Source organism: Kwoniella newhampshirensis, chromosome 12, assembly GCF_039105145.1.
Source record: "Kwoniella newhampshirensis strain CBS 13917 chromosome 12, whole genome shotgun sequence".
Classification (NCBI taxonomy): Eukaryota; Fungi; Basidiomycota; class Tremellomycetes; order Tremellales; family Cryptococcaceae; genus Kwoniella; species Kwoniella newhampshirensis.
The window spans coordinates 744,632-760,655 of record NC_089965.1 but is presented as its reverse complement, the minus strand read 5'-3'; the positions used below and the strand labels follow the sequence as shown (position 1 = coordinate 760,655).

The window sequence follows — 16,024 nt, the reverse complement described above, 5'->3', positions numbered from 1 at the left end:
GTCGGGGTGGTGTATCTCCAGGCATCAGCCCCATGACGAAATTCAAAGAGACTTACCAGCTCTGCTTCTGCATTCCAACTCATGCGTGGAATCCAATGTTTCGTACTCGGACTCGTTGTTGTGTTAAGGGATCAGGTGTCAAACGTCTAGAGATCGCTACGGGAATGCTCTCATCTGCCGTCTGGATCGTTGATGTTTTGACGGTGCAGACAGAGCTCGAGAAATCCATCCGCCTGACCCTGAGTCCAACTGCCAGATAAGATTGCATGATCCGAGTGATCGTGTGAAAGTTGACGCTTATGGCCTGACCCACACGCCTCTCGACTTTTACACATGACATTGACCTTGATCAGTCCTTCTCCCTTTCTTTCCCTTCGTTCTTCCTACCCACTTGCACATGCTCTGACCCGAGTCCCTGTACCCTACAGCACCTAGCTCTTGATGAAGTCCTGCCTGCCCGGTACGAGAGAGCCATAATGACGACCGCCTTCCCGACGACCAGCTCGCACTCTGTAGAGCTAGCATATCCGGACTATGATATCGACCAACTTGTGAAAGCCGTGGACGGCGCCATCAAGGACAAGGACAAGTATGCCGCGCATCAGAGTATGTCATTCTCCCATGGTCACTGATTGGAAAGAGAGAGGCTCACATCGTCTTCATGCATCACAACAGCTTCGTCGGATCCGTCCCACTTCCACCTCCACACTTGCACCATCGAGACAGCTCTCTTCCCTCCCAAACCCACCATTCCATATCATAACAGGCCGGACCAACCCAATCCTGCATACGAATACTTCACGTCGGTACGAGAAAAGGTCGCTGCAACTGTCGGGCCCTTTTCCCCTCTGACGATTACATCTCCGTCGTCCAACTCCATTCGCCCCGGCTATCAATTCCAACGCTCGTACGGATCGGGCAGGACTTCGTTCTATGGGACAAAAGTATATCTTCCCGGAGCTCATAACAAGACGCATCTCGCTATGCTCTCCCCTCTGCCCAACACTGCTCGTTATGAATGGTCTCCCACCTCGAAAGCTTGGGATCTCGAGCATTGGCTGCAAACGATCTTTGCCCTGGACCCGAAAATTGACGCCAACAGGAAATCGGTGTATCGTGATGATAAGAAACGATTTCATCTCGGCACAGGACTTCAGATATGCTGGGTCCCAGATGGTGACGGTCCTGATGCCGGTATCGAGCTCAAGTTACTCATCACGATTGATGTCTTTGTCGATATGAACGCGATCTACACTTCACTTCCGGATGTAGGGAACGACCTGGTCGGATTCGTCCTCCATTCGCTACTACATTCGCCAACCTCGGTTCAGGCCACTTCAGAGTCCGAAGCACGAGCGGCTGGTCTGAGACACTTTTACTCTACTTTGCGCCCTGCTCCGGATCTGCCCTTCAATTACTCTGCCAGGCAATTACAGCCGAAGGAGATGGTTTCTCGACTCTTACCTTTTCAGACCCGAACACTACGACTGCTGCTCCAGAGAGAACAGGCGGAAAATCTTTCCCAAGACTTCAAGCCTGTACGGTCTGATCCCGTTGGCTTCTGGAAAGGCTACGACCTGGGGGAGAATTTCGGCAGAGTCGGCTATCGTCGTCTTACAGGAGACCTGACCAAAGTTGGGCTTCATAGACCGATCAAAGTGGACCGCAAGGGCAAAGGACGAGCTTACGATCAGACTCCAGAATCAGTTCCCGATGATCTGGATGAGAAGGACCGGGAGAATCTCCCAGTCCTACTGGACTTGTCAGGAGTACGAGGAACGATGCTATGTGAGGAAATGGGTGAGCGCAAAGTCGCGTCCATCCGCGGAGAATGGAATTCTGCTAATTACGGTGCGGCAACAGGTCTCGGTAAAACAGTCGAAGCTATAGCCTTGATTCTCCTGCATCGTCATCCACTTTCCCATTCTCGTTCTTCAACAGCGACTACCATAGCTCAAAACGGCGAAACCTCCAAAATTGGATCTCGACAGAATGGTCGGGTCGATAAGGAGGCGGTGCCCGTGATCGACTTGATCAAAGGACCACCCGGCCTGGAAGATGAAGCGGTACACAAGTGGGCCACAGATGAAGGAATTGCGTTCGAGAGTCGTCAAGCGTGGGACGACAATGCAAAGTTGAACGTGACCGAGGTTGCGGTACGTCGATCACCTCGTGTGAGGGTATAAAGCTTATTCGATACTGCAGACGACTCTTATCGTCACACCACCGTCTTTGCTCAAGCAGTGGGTGTCAGAAATGCAACGACATGCTCCTTCTCTTCGCATTTGCGTTTACGAAGGATGGAAGTCCCTTCAGAGAGGAGTTGAAAAACAACGGGCCGCTCGCCTGAAAGCACAAGGAGTGAAAGCTCAGGCTGAAAAGAAGCGGAAAAATGCTCAGTTCCGTAACCAGACGAGGAAAAAGTACGCAAAGTCAAAAGGTGGAGACCGGATCAAGCAGGAAAGCGACAACGAGGACGATGATGACGTGATCGCGACGCAAGCATCGGTTGTAGAGGAAGAAGGCACTCTACAGGTCACTCAAAGGCAATTCGTCGAGTACGTGAGAGCGCATGATGTCGTCATTACTACTTATGGGTGAGTCATCGATAATTGTGAGCGGAGCTGACGCCCTTCACTAGCGACTGTGAGCTGTGCTTGGCATCCCCGTGCAAGATGATAAACTGACCAAACTGAAACAGTAAGCCAGGACCTGAAGGTGGCCACACCAGCCCCTCCTCGAAGCCGTCGATCGACTGCTAAATATCAGCCCAACGAGAGACCTAGAAGTCCCCTTGTAATGGTAGAGTGAGTAGCGTGAATATTCCTCTAATCTTGACCTGATCATAAGTTAAACAGATGGTGGCGAGTGATCATGGATGAGGTCCAGCTGCACGGCGATCAAACCGACGCTGCGTGAGTCGAATTGTTGAATTTTCATTTCTACTTCTGTCTGACCTCGCCACTAGCAATATGGTATCCCTCATACCTAGAAAGAACTCCCTGGCTGTTTCGGGAACACCGGCTAGGACAGATGTGAAGGATCTTCTGGGCTCCCTGAGATTCCTTCGGGTCCCCGTCTTGCCTAACGATAACGGCTATGACCATCGTCTCTGGCATCGGCTCCAGCAGCCATCGTGGCGACCAGCTTTCGAGGGCTTGTTTAGAAGCATTGCGGTCCGAACGACCAAGAAAGAGGTTGCTGGCGAGTTCAATCTACCACATCAATCACGATATGTTGTTCCGATCGAACTGTCACAGATCGAGCTGCACTACTACAACGACACACTCCAGCGAACTCGAGAACGTTTGCATCTCCCGGCCGATCCAAAAGAAGCCCGGCCACCGGACTGGGTCCTTGACAGAACGTTGTTCCGTACCTGTCTCCAAGCTCTGCGACAAATCTGCACGCACATCCAAGTCGGCCAAATGCAAGCAGGTGTTGGACGCGGTGATCAGAGATTGCATCTCGGAAGATCCTTGATGACAATGACGGAAGCTCTCAACAAGATGATCCACGACCATACTGCAGAGTATCTCGTTGAAACACGTCAACAGGTCAGCCGAGGAGTGCTGCTTTCCCAGAAACAGGGTTGAAGCTAATTGGACTGCAGATGCGCGCGATGATACGCAAAGCTCAGCTGACGATGCTGGATAACAATAATGACCTTCGTTATCTCACAGCTGCTAATGTGAGTCGGAAGGACCAAACGAGAAGCTCACATTTAGCTCTATCACAAAGTGCGAACCACTATAAACAAGCAGATGGGGCCAGTCCGCGAGCATTTGAAGCAGCTCCTTGGCGGGAAAGATGATACGTCCGAATCAGGACGTGAAGCATCGCCTGAGAAGCATCAATCACAGCAAGACAAGGAACGACACGCAGTCTTGACCGCTACCCGACAAACGTGAGTGTTTGCACGGCAGAATGCTACTGATCGGGCAGCATTCGTGAGATGTCGATTGTTCTGCATCAAGCTTGGTTCTTCGAAGGTGATGTGCGACATATACTGAAGGAAGTAGACGCAGAAGGTGAGCTCCCGCTCCGCATGTAGCTCCAGCCTGATCTAATGATGGCTTCAGTCGAGTGCTACGCTCAAGCAGACACGGTACGAAAGGAAATCCTTAGAATCCCACTACAAAGTGCGAACATGTCAGTAGAGCTTCTGGAAAACTCCATGGCTCGCACATCGGCAGTCCACGAGGTGCTTGAACTTCAGACGAAGGATATCAGATTCCGAGGTGGAGTATTGTCAAATGACGTCGCCGAACAAGCGAACAATCTATTGAAAATCCTCAATGACAAGTGGGTGATTCTCTTGAGCTACCAAAGGGCAGACGTGCCGACACCTTCTGTAGTGCCGTCTTGGTCTTCGAGTGGCGTGCCAAAATTCTGGCTCTACTGTCGTCACCCATCGATGTGAGTCAAGCCGACTTGCCGCCAGCAGAAGAAGGGCAAGACGTCCAGGATCCGGAAGCAGAGTATTACGCCGAAGCTTTGAAAGCCCAAGGAGAAGGTAAGCGCATTGCGGCTCGAATGGCAGCTGATCAAGGTAGTCGAGGCATACCTTATCGCATACGCTTCGGCGATTGCTGATCGCAAAGGTAAGTCGTGTACTGCTTTTCGTCTGTTTCTGGATTGCAGCAACCTGACGCTTCTGTTCTCCAGAATTTATGCTGGAGTCTCGAAGCCTATTGGCCACTCATGATGCAAGGGTCACCAAACAGGTAACTAGTCTTCTGCGGCTGGCCATTCTGCTTGCTCATCACTCGTGTACTGTAGAGAATCACCAAAGCTGCCCTGAACGCTATCGCGGAAGACGAGGTTCCTTCCGATGTGACAGATGAAGTGAGCGAGCAAGCTGCAGTGCTCATGAAGGAAAGACAAGCCTTCCGAGAAGCGCGATCGGAGACGGGTTGCGACAGGCCTCTGAAGGCCCTTCTGATGGACCTGAATGGTGAGTACAGACTAGTGAGTGGTGCTAACAAGACAGTTGTCGTTCATGGGCCTAACCGACCGGAAGAGATCACGATCGCCCAGCGTTTGGCGAAATTCATCAAGGACTATATACATAAGCAATGTAGGTCTGACTGATTGGGCCATGGCTAACACACGTTCCAGCCGAGTACGTCGAGAAGCTCAACAAGGAACTCGACCTTTTCCGAGCGACTTTCAACCGTCGTGTCCGATATTTTGCGGCTCTCCAGGAAATATCCGATTCAGTGAGGTCGACTTCAGGTATCGTCAGAGTATAGCTGACTGTTTTGGTAGGTCACCGCGCCTGATTTCAAAGATCTTGCAGCAGAGATTCAAGCTGCGTCGCAAGAGATCGACGAGATCGAGGCCAAATTAAGCAAGATGGTAATCAAGGGGAGATATCTCAAGTATCTGGGCGAAAAGCAGGACATGGAGCTGGACATCCGGGAGGACTGCATCATCTGTTTTGGGTCTTCCGATGATGACCAGGCAGTGCTCCTACAGTGTGGTCATTACTTCTGCCTGGTGAGTTCCACGACTGTTGATGTGAGATTGCGACTGATCAGCTTGTCAGTCTTGTTATAAGGAGTTCAGAAAGTCAGCTGGCGGCAGAAAATGCCCCTCATGCAGAATTGACAGTAAGTGATTCGGAACTGCTGCTTTCGAGCTCACCTAATGTGTCTACCGTCCTCTAGTCGATACTAAGGAGATAACACGTATCAAAATTAATTCGTCGTCTCACACAAGGCAAATCGAGGACAATGAACAAGGCGACCTTCCGATTTCACAAGCAGAAGGCGAAGAGTTGCCAGAAGAGAGTGGAGAAGAGCAGGAGCGTGCCACGAGGGCTGCTGATCTCCACAGGCTGAAGATGATGGATGTTGACACGAGGCGGGAGATAATGATGATGGATATTTTAGGAGAATACGGGTCCAAAGTAGGTCAACGTCAGTCCAGTCTGACCGTATTGAATTGACAAGAGATATAGATCAACTTCTTGATCAAACACTTACTGTACTATAGATCAAAGGAATGCGAGAGTGAGTTACGAGTTGACTCATCAGGAGTACTCAGACGACGTGGCTGACAAGGAGGGCAGCTCGACATGTCATCTTCTCCAATTGGTCAGACAGTCTGAACAGTGAGCAGCTCTCATTTTTGGCTCACAGATCTGCGCTGACCCAAACCTTCCGATGCAGTTGTGATGCAAGCACTTCGATCGAACGGGATCAGATTCATGTCGTTCGACCAGGGCAAGAAACAAAAAGATGTCGTGGATCAATTCATCAAGGATACAAGTGTCCCCGTCTTCCTCTTGCATGCCGAACGAGAGAGGTGAGAAAGGAGAAGGAGTATCTGCCAAGGGGTCATGACTTATGGACCGACCTATTTTTTAGTTCTGGTTTGACATTGACGACTTGTCGAGTGGTGCATCTCCTTGAACCAGTCTTGAGGCACAGCTTTGAGCTGCAGGGTGGGTGTGGTGGTTTGTCTTTGCAGAGTCATTGCTGACTTCAAAGACTATACAACAGCCATTGGACGTGTCGATCGGTAAAGCAATCTTCTTGCGGCGATCATACTTAGATAGCCCAGCTGATTTTGTCTTTTCGCAGTTTGGGTCAAGACAAGGAAACCACCGTATTTTGGTATGTCGTATTTGCTCTCCTCTTTGCTTATCCGCCACAGGATCGTCAAACAGGTCATGTATATATTGTACATACACACTGACACAGATCCATACACTCGCAGCTACGCAACAATGGAAACGGTCGAATCCCGAATCCTCTCCCAGGGAGTCCGAAATGGTACTTCGATCTATCTCGATGCGGACAACGCAGATCACGTAGTGGCGGACATGCCGAATGTGGCGAGTGCGGCACATAAAGGAGGAGATGTCGGCGGTGATTCGAACGAGGAGGATTTATTGGGATTGATTCTGTAGTTGGATTCAGGAGGAGAGGAGGTTTTGGCTAGGAAGGAGGGAGGCGCGAAGGCAGGAGGTAGGAGGTAGATAAGGGGAGTGTTGCAAGTCATGTGTAGCAAACCACGAATGAGATCTGATTCAGGTGGGTTCGAGATTTTGGGATATGTACGAGAGTTGTAGCGCAATCAGTCATCCAACATTCCTAGTCATTGAAGATAGCTGTTCATGTATCATGTATCATGTATCAAGTGTCATGTATCATGTATCATGACTGATCATCATCTACATCCATCTTGTCTTATCTACAAACCCCTACTCTTGCTCCACGACATCCGCCAAAACACCGCCACTCTTGACTTTACCCCAACCGATCAACCTCCAGTGTTTGTCGATTCTCCTTGACAGAGCAATCTTCTCTCCCTTCTCGGTACAAGCAGGCGTGGTCAACGCGATGGTGACATCACCGCCCTTGACAGCCATGATTCGACCACCGGTCTGAGAAGCTCCGATATTGACGAAGAGGGTCTCGCCAACGACGAGTTTTGACACTTTGGCCTTTTTAGAGTCGTCTGTCTTGACACCGAGCAATCGCCGAAGAAGGAACACTAGACCATTTCGCGGTGGTAAGTTGATACGTTCCAAGAATGGACCGAAGGGTCCAAAGCCACTCACCCTCCGCCTTGATCTCAGTGTAGATACTGGGTCCCTTGCCGACCGAACTCATCACCATACCCAATAATCTGTCTGCTCGACATAAAGCAGGATCAACCAGTGTGCCAACACCGATCAGACCTCCTGGAACGGCGAATTGGAGATGATTTTGTTCGGCGTGCAGAGAGATGATTCGCGATCGCAGAGGTCGACATGTGCAGACACCATTTTGATCTCTGGTGATGAGACCTGGTCGGATCTCAACTTCTTGGCCGACCTATGGAGGCAAGAAGTTGTCAGTGATATATGAGAAATTGAAACTTCTGCGAGGTAATAATAGAAGGCCAGATAGACGCGACTCCCCCGACAGCAGGAATAGTAAATGTGAGACCCCGCTCACCTTGAAGACACCTTGTAAGATACTTCCACCAGCAACACCTCCCTTCAACTCATCTACACCAGCACCTGGCTTGTTGACGTCGAAAGATCGAATGACAACCATTCTGGGGTCGGCGGAGAAATCGTAGTTGGGAGGGGTGATATTGCAAATGGCGGAAACGACAGCGTCGATGTTGAACTTGAGTTGGGCGGAGACGGGAATGATAGGAGCGAGTCGAGCGGTGGTACCTAAGGGATGCCGAAAGATAATGATCAGCCGTTGATTTTCAAGTGACACTTGCCTTCGCCATTCCATCGAGGGCAGTATGACCTAGTCATTGTAACTCACCTTCGACAAACTTCTTGATACTCTCGCAATGCTCCATGGCCTCGCTCTCTCGCACCAAATCCATTTTGTTTTGCAGGATGACAATGTTCTTAGGATCGACACCGATGATTTCCAAAGCGGCAAGATGTTCACCGGTTTGAGGCTGAGGACAAGACTCGTTACCAGCGATAAGGAGGAGAGCACCGTTCACTGCAAGTTGTCTGTCAGCATGCATCAAGAGAAAGTAGTGATTTTGGACTTTTACGCACTGACGGCAGCACCGGTAAGCATGGTAGCCATGAGAATGTCGTGACCGGGACAGTCGACGAAAGAGACGTGTCTGCGAGAGATTGACATTAGTAACCTGTACCTTGGACTTCGACGATCTCAGATCCGTCAGGATGGCCCGATGCATTGCTTGGACGCCCTGCTTGCCCAATCGAGTAAAGGAATCCCTCCTCTCCAACTGTGACATTCGGATGCCGCCCACTCACCTCAACAGATCCATTCGGCCATCACATCCTGGTCTTTCACACTTGGGGTTCGCCTCCTTACTTGAAGGGTATGATTTGAAGCAGCTTGGTGGGGGACAGTTTGGATTTTGACATTTGTAGATCTGCATTAGATCTGCATCAGACTTTGCGCCAAACTCTTCCCTTGAACGTATTCATGGTCTTCCGCAAACTCCCTGTATCCAGACCTTCTCTTCGCATACAGAACACCAAACCGCTCCAACCGACTATCACCAGGACTTGACGCAAGAATGGTCACTGAACGGGAGAGTACGATGGGATCTCCACTCACTTTGGCATTTGCATAACCCAACTTGATCGTGATGTTTCTCTCCAACTCATTCTTGAATCTGACAGTTTGAACACCCGAGATAGCTCTGACAGTCGAAGATTTGCCGTGAGCTACATGACCGATAGTACCGATGTTGATCTGAATGCAGTTGAAAGTATCAGCTCCGTTCACGGTCACCAGACAGTAAGCAAGTAATGATAGGAGAGGAGACAGAGCGGAGTGTGCACGTAAGAGACAGTATATGAAGAGAAGGTTGCCACTTGACTGGATCCTGTAAGAAGAGGAGGGAGGAAAAGGACACGCACTGTAGCTTGTTTTGAGATGACTTCGGGACTCAAAGCCGTCAATTTCGTAACGTCGACTTGGACCTCCTGGAAAGGACCTGAAGGACCTGAAGAAGCAGCTGCAGAAGGGGCGTTGATCGTGTCCATATTGGAGAGACTTGAAGTTGCGGTAAGAGGAAGAGAGTTTTCCGATGAAATGCAGAAGGAGTTGGACGATTCGGTTCGATTTCCGTCCTCTTGTGAAAGCCAGTCGAGAGGATTCGAGATGCTGTCCGTCAGGAAGTAATAATCGGCTAGCGAGACAAAGCTGTTTTCGAAGAAAGTGAAGAGTGTTTCAAAGGAGGAATGATGCGTGAGAGTGATCCATGTCTTTTGTCACAAAAGTCGAATCCCATCGACGAGTCACTGCTGAGGTGGTTACCACGACCACATGGGTTCGACTTGACGCATTCACTTCCGCCACTTCTCGGCAATATATCGGTATTATAATCCACCCTCCCATTCTCACTCTACGCTCGCCCAGAGACACCTAAAAGTCAGATCAACGATTCCGCTGATTACTCTCTCTCTCCTCTTTCTTTCTCCATTCCTTCCTGTTTTTTTAAAGAAATGATGACTTTCCTTCTTAGGTTGCAGAGAGATGATCATGACCCTCGCTCCTTGTTCCATCAGGTCCAGGTCTGAGCGATGGGTAGAAGATATCTGCCGTCCGGCAATCGAATACCTTGTTAATCAATAGGGACGGTTGTTGGTCTTGGTCTGACTCTATACAAAAAGCGGTCGGAAGGATTATATAGTCAAACCTCTGATATCTCAGTCTAGAACGATATCTGTGACGCTTTGTCCCTCCCATTATCCATGTATATGTCACTTTGTGGTATGATTTTGTACGCGTCTATCCTTGAGACAGGTAATTCACTACTGCACTTCGTCTTATTCATTCATCACTATCGCTACTGACAACTACTGACTGTTCTCATTCTTAATACCTCAACGCTTAGTTGGAGATACCACTATCACGCCACAATCCACATCAGCGAAGAGCTCCTGACCTTGGACATCACTCGACACTCACATGACACCGCAAGCAGCTCGGCCACCAGCGTTACCGGTCTTGAGCGAGTCGGGGTGACCACCGGTACCGAAGTCATCGGTGCCCTCGTGGACGACAGCAGATCGGCCGATGATGGAGTAAGGGCCGAAGAGGGAGATGGACTTGTCTGTGGGTTGGACGACGGAAATGGTAAGGGAGAGAGGGGTCAGAGAGTCAGTCGACAGATAACTTATAATCAATGATAATTTGTTATGACTCACCGGTGATGCTCACTGAGGCGCTACCGGAACCGTCGGTCTTGACGTTACCTGTGTGATTGTAACGTCAACTCAAGATTCCCAGCATGTTCACTTGATCGACGCTAGCTAGAGTACCCCTCGCCATCGGACCGATGTCATTCCGATCCATGAAGCCGCTGACCATTCTCGCAGAACCTCGGCATCACTCGAAGGAGACCGCGCCAAACTCACCGAGATCACCAACGTGCCTCTCGGCAGAGGTGGGTCCACCGTGGTTCTTGCCATGAGGGTTGAAGTGGGGACCGGCAGAAGTACATCCGTTGGTGTTATCTCCGAACTCGTGGATGTGGAAACCTCGCTCGGCGTTGGCGGCGAGGTTCTTGATCTGTTCGAGGTTGTGAGAGTGAGTACATGTGCCCCTTTTGATCCAAGTCGACCGCTCTCAAGGGCAGTCGTAGGATCGAGTGAGATAGGAGGAAAGGAGGGAAGGGGGATATCATGGTGAAGATGGAAAGGTGAAGCACTTACGTCACCAGAGACAGTGACGGGGGAGTTCTCAGACTCCTGAGTGAAAGTGATGACACCCTGGACGGAAGAGTCACCCTTGAGAACAGCTACAGCCTGTGTCAAGGGGGTTCCGCAGCGGGTAGATTGTGAGTGCGATCGAAGCGGTGGTGCGTTGTAAGTTGTTGCGTTTGATTGTTTGGGTATGGGACCAGATGTAATGAGGACGGAGAGGTCGCAGGGTATTATTACGAGGAGGACACGAGGGTGAAAAGCGAGAGAAACAAGTGGGATGGAATAGAAGGAAGACCCGCGCGGTTAAAGTGACATGGAACGCGATTTCGTCAGCAAGCGCACCCGAATCGAGCTGACGTTGATACAAAAGCACGATCGAGGAATGGTGGAAGACGAGCATGACCTACCTTGACCATCTTGATTGACTGATTGATATTGATATGTTTTGAGTGATTGGGTAGGTTCGAAATGATAGGTATAGAGTGAGTAGAAGATGGACGAGGGAAAGAGATGGAATGTGTGGGTGTGGGTGTGACCCGTTGAATTGTACCCGGAGTCGGAGTCCGTCCGGCTGTTCAGTCCAATTACGCATGAATGAATAATCAAATCACGCGCATTGTCAATTGACCACTACCTCGCTGCATCAACTTCGGCCGAGAACGAAATGCCGAACGTGGCATTCAGTCGAAGACCAAGTCATCCGAGTGGTTTTTATCAGTTGGACTGCGACTGTGGTAAAAGAAACTACATGCATATGCGTCTTTTCGATCAATGTGAGCAACATGACCTAGGTCAAACCAGACGGGAACGACCAGAGAAAGAAAAATGGGTTGAAACGGTGGCTAATTTATACAGAATGTGGGGTATACTCAGAAGTCCCTGGTATGGCGAAACGAGAAGAGAAAAGAATCCACCAGTCAAAGGGATGTCAGGCATTGCCAACCGCCCTCCTTCCCAGCTGTCGCACACAAAGCTAATAGTCTTTAACCACCTCGACTCTCTCCAAATATCCCTCTGGGACTAGTCCCACTCCGTCATCACCCTTCTCCACTCTGCCTTTGACGACCTTCATCCTTCTCGCGATGACCCAGCCAGGATCACCGTTTCCCCTGCCGCTGATCATCAACAGATCGCCTTCCTCCAAACTCATCTCGCTGCTGCTCAGTCCTTCAAAAGCATAGGCAGCTCTGTAAAGACCCTTTGGTTCTTCGTCTGGATCTTCTGGCGGTGCTAAGACCGTGAATGCGTATGGTGGATCGAGGTTGTTCTGAGTGACGAGGAGATCCGCATCCATCTCGGAAGGTTCAGGGGAAGAGAAATACTCTTCACCGTCGTCGTTCTGCTGGAATTCGGCTCCTTCATCTCCTTCGTCTTCTCCGTTACCGTTGCCATTCAAGTGACCTGTTCCATCCAATCGAGAGGATGATCGATGTGTACCTCTCGCACCAAATCCCCTCCAACCCAACAGACCAAAACCTCCCCAACCTTTCTTCCCGTCCTCGTCTTCTTCGCCTCCTATATCCGGTGAATCTCCTCCACCATTCCCTCCTTGTTTCCAAGGCCATTTGAATAAGGACGTCGAGGATGATTCGCGTTGAGGGAGTGGCGCTCCACGACCATGATGTCTTTCGTCCAAGGGTGAATAAGCGAAATCCTTAACCACCACTGTTCTCGTTCCTATTGTCATCTCGACCTTGGACGCTTGAGCCGAATCTACATTCTCCAATACAGTTGATGGCACACCTGCTGCTCCTTCGTCGCCCAGTCCGACTCCCAACCCCAATCCACCGTTACCTTTTTCAGTCTCGGCCTCTGCAGGACTAGGGTTAGGCAAGGAGAAGCTCGTCCCTAGAGTCGACTTTGGTCGAGCCCTACTCGAAGCTCGAGAACGAGGCGCTTTCGAAGTGCTCGATGACGCACCGGACGTTCGACGACCTCCACGAGATGACGTAGAGCCGGATCTATCACGCGCGGGTTCGCCCAAGGATGACGGTGACGACGCCGACAGTTGAATGTGTTCAGGAGAAACAATAGCGATGGACGTCGGTCGTGATGAGGAAGGAGATGGAGGAGCTGGTCGGGAGGATTGGAGAGACAGGTGATGTTCGAGTGCGTTCGTCGGTGAAGTCGTAGTGGAGATAGAGGCGTTCAGCTCAGTGGCTAGTTACACAATTAGAGTATCAGCGGAATGTCACGTCGTGACGTTTGCGAGTAGGATGACTCACTTGAAAGTCGAAGATCAGAGATGGGAGCTTCCTCCTCTCGATAGTCTGGGGTTGACGAGTGATCAAGCACTTGCTCCCCCATTTTCAAAGAAGACCCGTGATGTCGAGTGATCGACCAAGACGTGCGACGGCGACAGGGGAGGTACGTATCCCTGACGTACACGTCGTATCTTGGGCCTAAATTCCCGTAAGCACCGGAACACGAGGGTCGTCGAAGTCGAATAAGACTTTTTGGGGGAAGTAAGCTTGTTATCGTCAGGTCGTGAGGGGACGTGTATCTGTCGTTTGTCGAGATGATCCGTTTCCGCTGCGAGCCCACTCGAACACAAAGATGCGGGATGTTGTTCCGCGTGGTGTACGTGTGATATAGCGTACAGTCACGGTTCGTCTCCACGCCGTCTTGTGTTACACCCCGTCAATGGAGGGGGTGAGGAATGTCGATTGCACCAAAGCTAGTCGGTGTACGGTCTACGAAAGTAGGACAGAAGGACGAGCTCCGGTAAGGCAACATCCCATTCGATCAATATTCGAATCCCATCCAATTTCAAACTGACAATAGAGTTTACGCGTGGCCCAGCCCCGGTTAATTCCTTTTGTTTATTATGGTCTGGTCGATTGATCAAACGCGCGCCTATTTTGGACCAGAGAACCGTGGCGGTCGTGGCGAGCCTTTACCCCGTCGTCTGAACCCTGAAATCACCGATCAACTTATTACCGAATTGTGTGAAACGCTTCCAGTAGAGTTTTAAGAGGCTGCTTGCAACCACTGCGTTGTAGTCGGACTTTTTTTACTCGTCTGCAAGAGATATCAATTCTGGTCGTATCTCTTGCAATAGCACCCAGTAGCAGATATCAAAAAACGCACTCAGGTATCAGCATCTCAATTCTGGTAGTGATCCTGGAAGCAGCTCAAATCTGATATACCACTCGAAAGGGAAAACAAGCAGAAAGCGGAAAAATCGAACCCAAAGCAAAATGTCAAACCAAGTCGACACCCCATCTTCATCGACCATCCTCACACCTCCATCTACCGCCGTCGCTCCAGGCGGAGACAGATCCACCAAATCTTCTTTCGGAGCTGAATCAGCCATGTCCCTCCTCGTCGAGTCGCTCAAGGACCGACTGTTGTTCGCGGTGCCTAAGAAGGGGAGATTGATGGAGAAGACGTTGGAATTGTTGGCCGGAGCAGATATCAAGTACAATAGGGCTCACAGGTTGGATGTCGCTTTGGTCCAAAATCACCCAATTGCTCTGTGAGTGAAGATTCTGTCTCCGAATCACCAGCAGCTTTCAATGGTCATAAAATCCAGGTAGAATGTCCATCGTTAGCACATGCACAAAGCTCGAGCTAGTTGCACGTGCTTGACTTCACCATCCCAGCTTTGTTTCGAAACTCACGAAGCTGACTCTTCAATTTTGCTCTACCCTAGCGTCTTCTTGCCAGCCGCCGACATCCCTCGATTCGTAGCACTCGGTTCCGTCGCATTGGGAATCACTGGCCAAGATGTCATCGCCGAATCCACTCACGGCGACCAGATCTCCGAACTCCTCCCTCTCGGTTTCGGAAAATGTAAACTCCAAGTACAAGTCCCCGTCACTGGACCTATTCAGACTCTCGAAGGTCTGAGCGGAGGCACGATCGCCACTTCGTTCGATGTTCTTGCGCGGGAGCTGTTCAGCGGGGAGAATGGATTGGACAAGAAGGTCATGGAGGGGAAGAAGACTAGGGTGGAACATGTTGGAGGAAGTGTTGAGGCTGCTTGTGCTTTGGGTATGGCTGACGGTATCGTTGATTTGGTTGGTGAGTCACTATCTACAATCTTGACAAGACGTAGGGACAATCACTTTGCCCTGTCTTGTCGTAACAACCCCCTGCCCTTCTTTCCTCGTTCTTGAACATCCCCCCCCTCCTCGACGGAAATCCATTTGCACAATCCCATTCAGCTGGTTTTTCCTTTCTCTCTTCATCTCGATCTTGACTCATCCCCAGAATTGTCTCCGGCCATGCCCGACTCGCACTTGTCCCTCGCTGACACTCTACTGCAGAATCTGGCGACACCATGCGAGCTGCCGGTCTTCACGCTATCCACACCATCATGTCTTCCGAAGCTGTCCTAATCACTTCCAAAACCCCCCACCCCACACTGACTCCTGAACTCTCGCCCTTGATCCCATTGATCAAATCACGATTCGCCGGTGTCCTCGCTGCCAAGCGATACGTTTACGCCTCTTACAATATCACGCGAGACAACCTTCCTACTGCTCTGACGATCACACCCGGTAGACGTGCTGCGACTGTCAGTCCTCTTGATGAAGAGGGTTGGGTGGCTGTCAGCGTCATGGTGGAAAGGAAAGAGGTCGCAAAGGTCATGGATGAGTTGGAGAGGACCGGCGCGGAAGACATCCTCATCTTCAGTTTGGACAATTGTCGTGTAGGTGTTTAGGTGGTAGAAGTAATAATATTGCATGGACATAGATGGGGGTTGGCTCTCTTGTGGGAGGGGCTTCGACGTGACCTATACACCGCTTTGCATGCATGCATACTCTATAAATCTCCTGATCACATAGCCTACCATAAGATCCTACCACCGAGTACTGGAACCGGAGTGCATAACGGTGCCACCACCGGTCCGGCTATGAC

The 16,024-nt window shown here is 50.4% G+C and overlaps 6 protein-coding genes across 6 annotated transcripts; 3 read left to right on the top strand and 3 right to left on the bottom strand.

Annotated features, from left to right (window-relative positions):
* Positions 1 to 476: 476 nt before the first annotated feature.
* On the top strand, positions 477 to 3,911 carry IAR55_005852 (uncharacterized protein; the record flags this gene model as incomplete). The annotated part of the gene is made up of 9 exons (XM_066948941.1): positions 477 to 606; positions 676 to 1,800; positions 1,864 to 2,156; positions 2,206 to 2,597; positions 2,706 to 2,807; positions 2,859 to 2,915; positions 2,969 to 3,557; positions 3,614 to 3,691; positions 3,765 to 3,911. The coding sequence occupies 9 exons, from the start codon at positions 477 to 479 to the stop codon at positions 3,909 to 3,911; spliced, it is 2,913 nt and encodes a 970-aa protein (XP_066800714.1).
* A 44-nt stretch (positions 3,912 to 3,955) lies between these two features.
* On the top strand, positions 3,956 to 6,919 carry IAR55_005851 (uncharacterized protein; the record flags this gene model as incomplete). Its single annotated transcript, XM_066948940.1, has 17 exons — positions 3,956 to 4,031; positions 4,083 to 4,305; positions 4,359 to 4,419; positions 4,505 to 4,604; positions 4,669 to 4,727; positions 4,783 to 4,957; positions 5,122 to 5,222; positions 5,272 to 5,502; positions 5,552 to 5,615; positions 5,673 to 5,914; positions 5,966 to 6,017; positions 6,077 to 6,118; positions 6,177 to 6,312; positions 6,375 to 6,451; positions 6,510 to 6,528; positions 6,591 to 6,623; positions 6,727 to 6,919. 17 exons carry the CDS (start codon positions 3,956 to 3,958, stop codon positions 6,917 to 6,919), a joined length of 1,884 nt encoding a protein of 627 aa, XP_066800713.1.
* Positions 6,920 to 7,213: 294 nt separating this feature from the next.
* IAR55_005850 (uncharacterized protein) lies at positions 7,214 to 9,493 on the bottom strand (the record flags this gene model as incomplete). Its single annotated transcript, XM_066948939.1, has 8 exons — positions 7,214 to 7,506; positions 7,574 to 7,829; positions 7,953 to 8,179; positions 8,280 to 8,468; positions 8,528 to 8,598; positions 8,753 to 8,874; positions 9,063 to 9,200; positions 9,368 to 9,493. 8 exons carry the CDS (start codon positions 9,491 to 9,493, stop codon positions 7,214 to 7,216), a joined length of 1,422 nt encoding a protein of 473 aa, XP_066800712.1.
* Positions 9,494 to 10,417: 924 nt separating this feature from the next.
* Positions 10,418 to 11,574, bottom strand: IAR55_005849 (superoxide dismutase [Cu-Zn]; the record flags this gene model as incomplete). Its single annotated transcript, XM_066948938.1, has 5 exons — positions 10,418 to 10,566; positions 10,661 to 10,708; positions 10,871 to 11,024; positions 11,168 to 11,260; positions 11,566 to 11,574. The coding sequence occupies 5 exons, from the start codon at positions 11,572 to 11,574 to the stop codon at positions 10,418 to 10,420; spliced, it is 453 nt and encodes a 150-aa protein (XP_066800711.1).
* Positions 11,575 to 12,131: 557 nt separating this feature from the next.
* Positions 12,132 to 13,465, bottom strand: IAR55_005848 (uncharacterized protein; the record flags this gene model as incomplete). The annotated part of the gene is made up of 2 exons (XM_066948937.1): positions 12,132 to 13,318; positions 13,384 to 13,465. The coding sequence occupies 2 exons, from the start codon at positions 13,463 to 13,465 to the stop codon at positions 12,132 to 12,134; spliced, it is 1,269 nt and encodes a 422-aa protein (XP_066800710.1).
* An 893-nt stretch (positions 13,466 to 14,358) lies between these two features.
* Positions 14,359 to 15,827, top strand: IAR55_005847 (ATP phosphoribosyltransferase; the record flags this gene model as incomplete). Its single annotated transcript, XM_066948936.1, has 3 exons — positions 14,359 to 14,636; positions 14,814 to 15,184; positions 15,430 to 15,827. The coding sequence occupies 3 exons, from the start codon at positions 14,359 to 14,361 to the stop codon at positions 15,825 to 15,827; spliced, it is 1,047 nt and encodes a 348-aa protein (XP_066800709.1).
* Between the last annotated feature and the right edge of the window lie 197 nt (positions 15,828 to 16,024).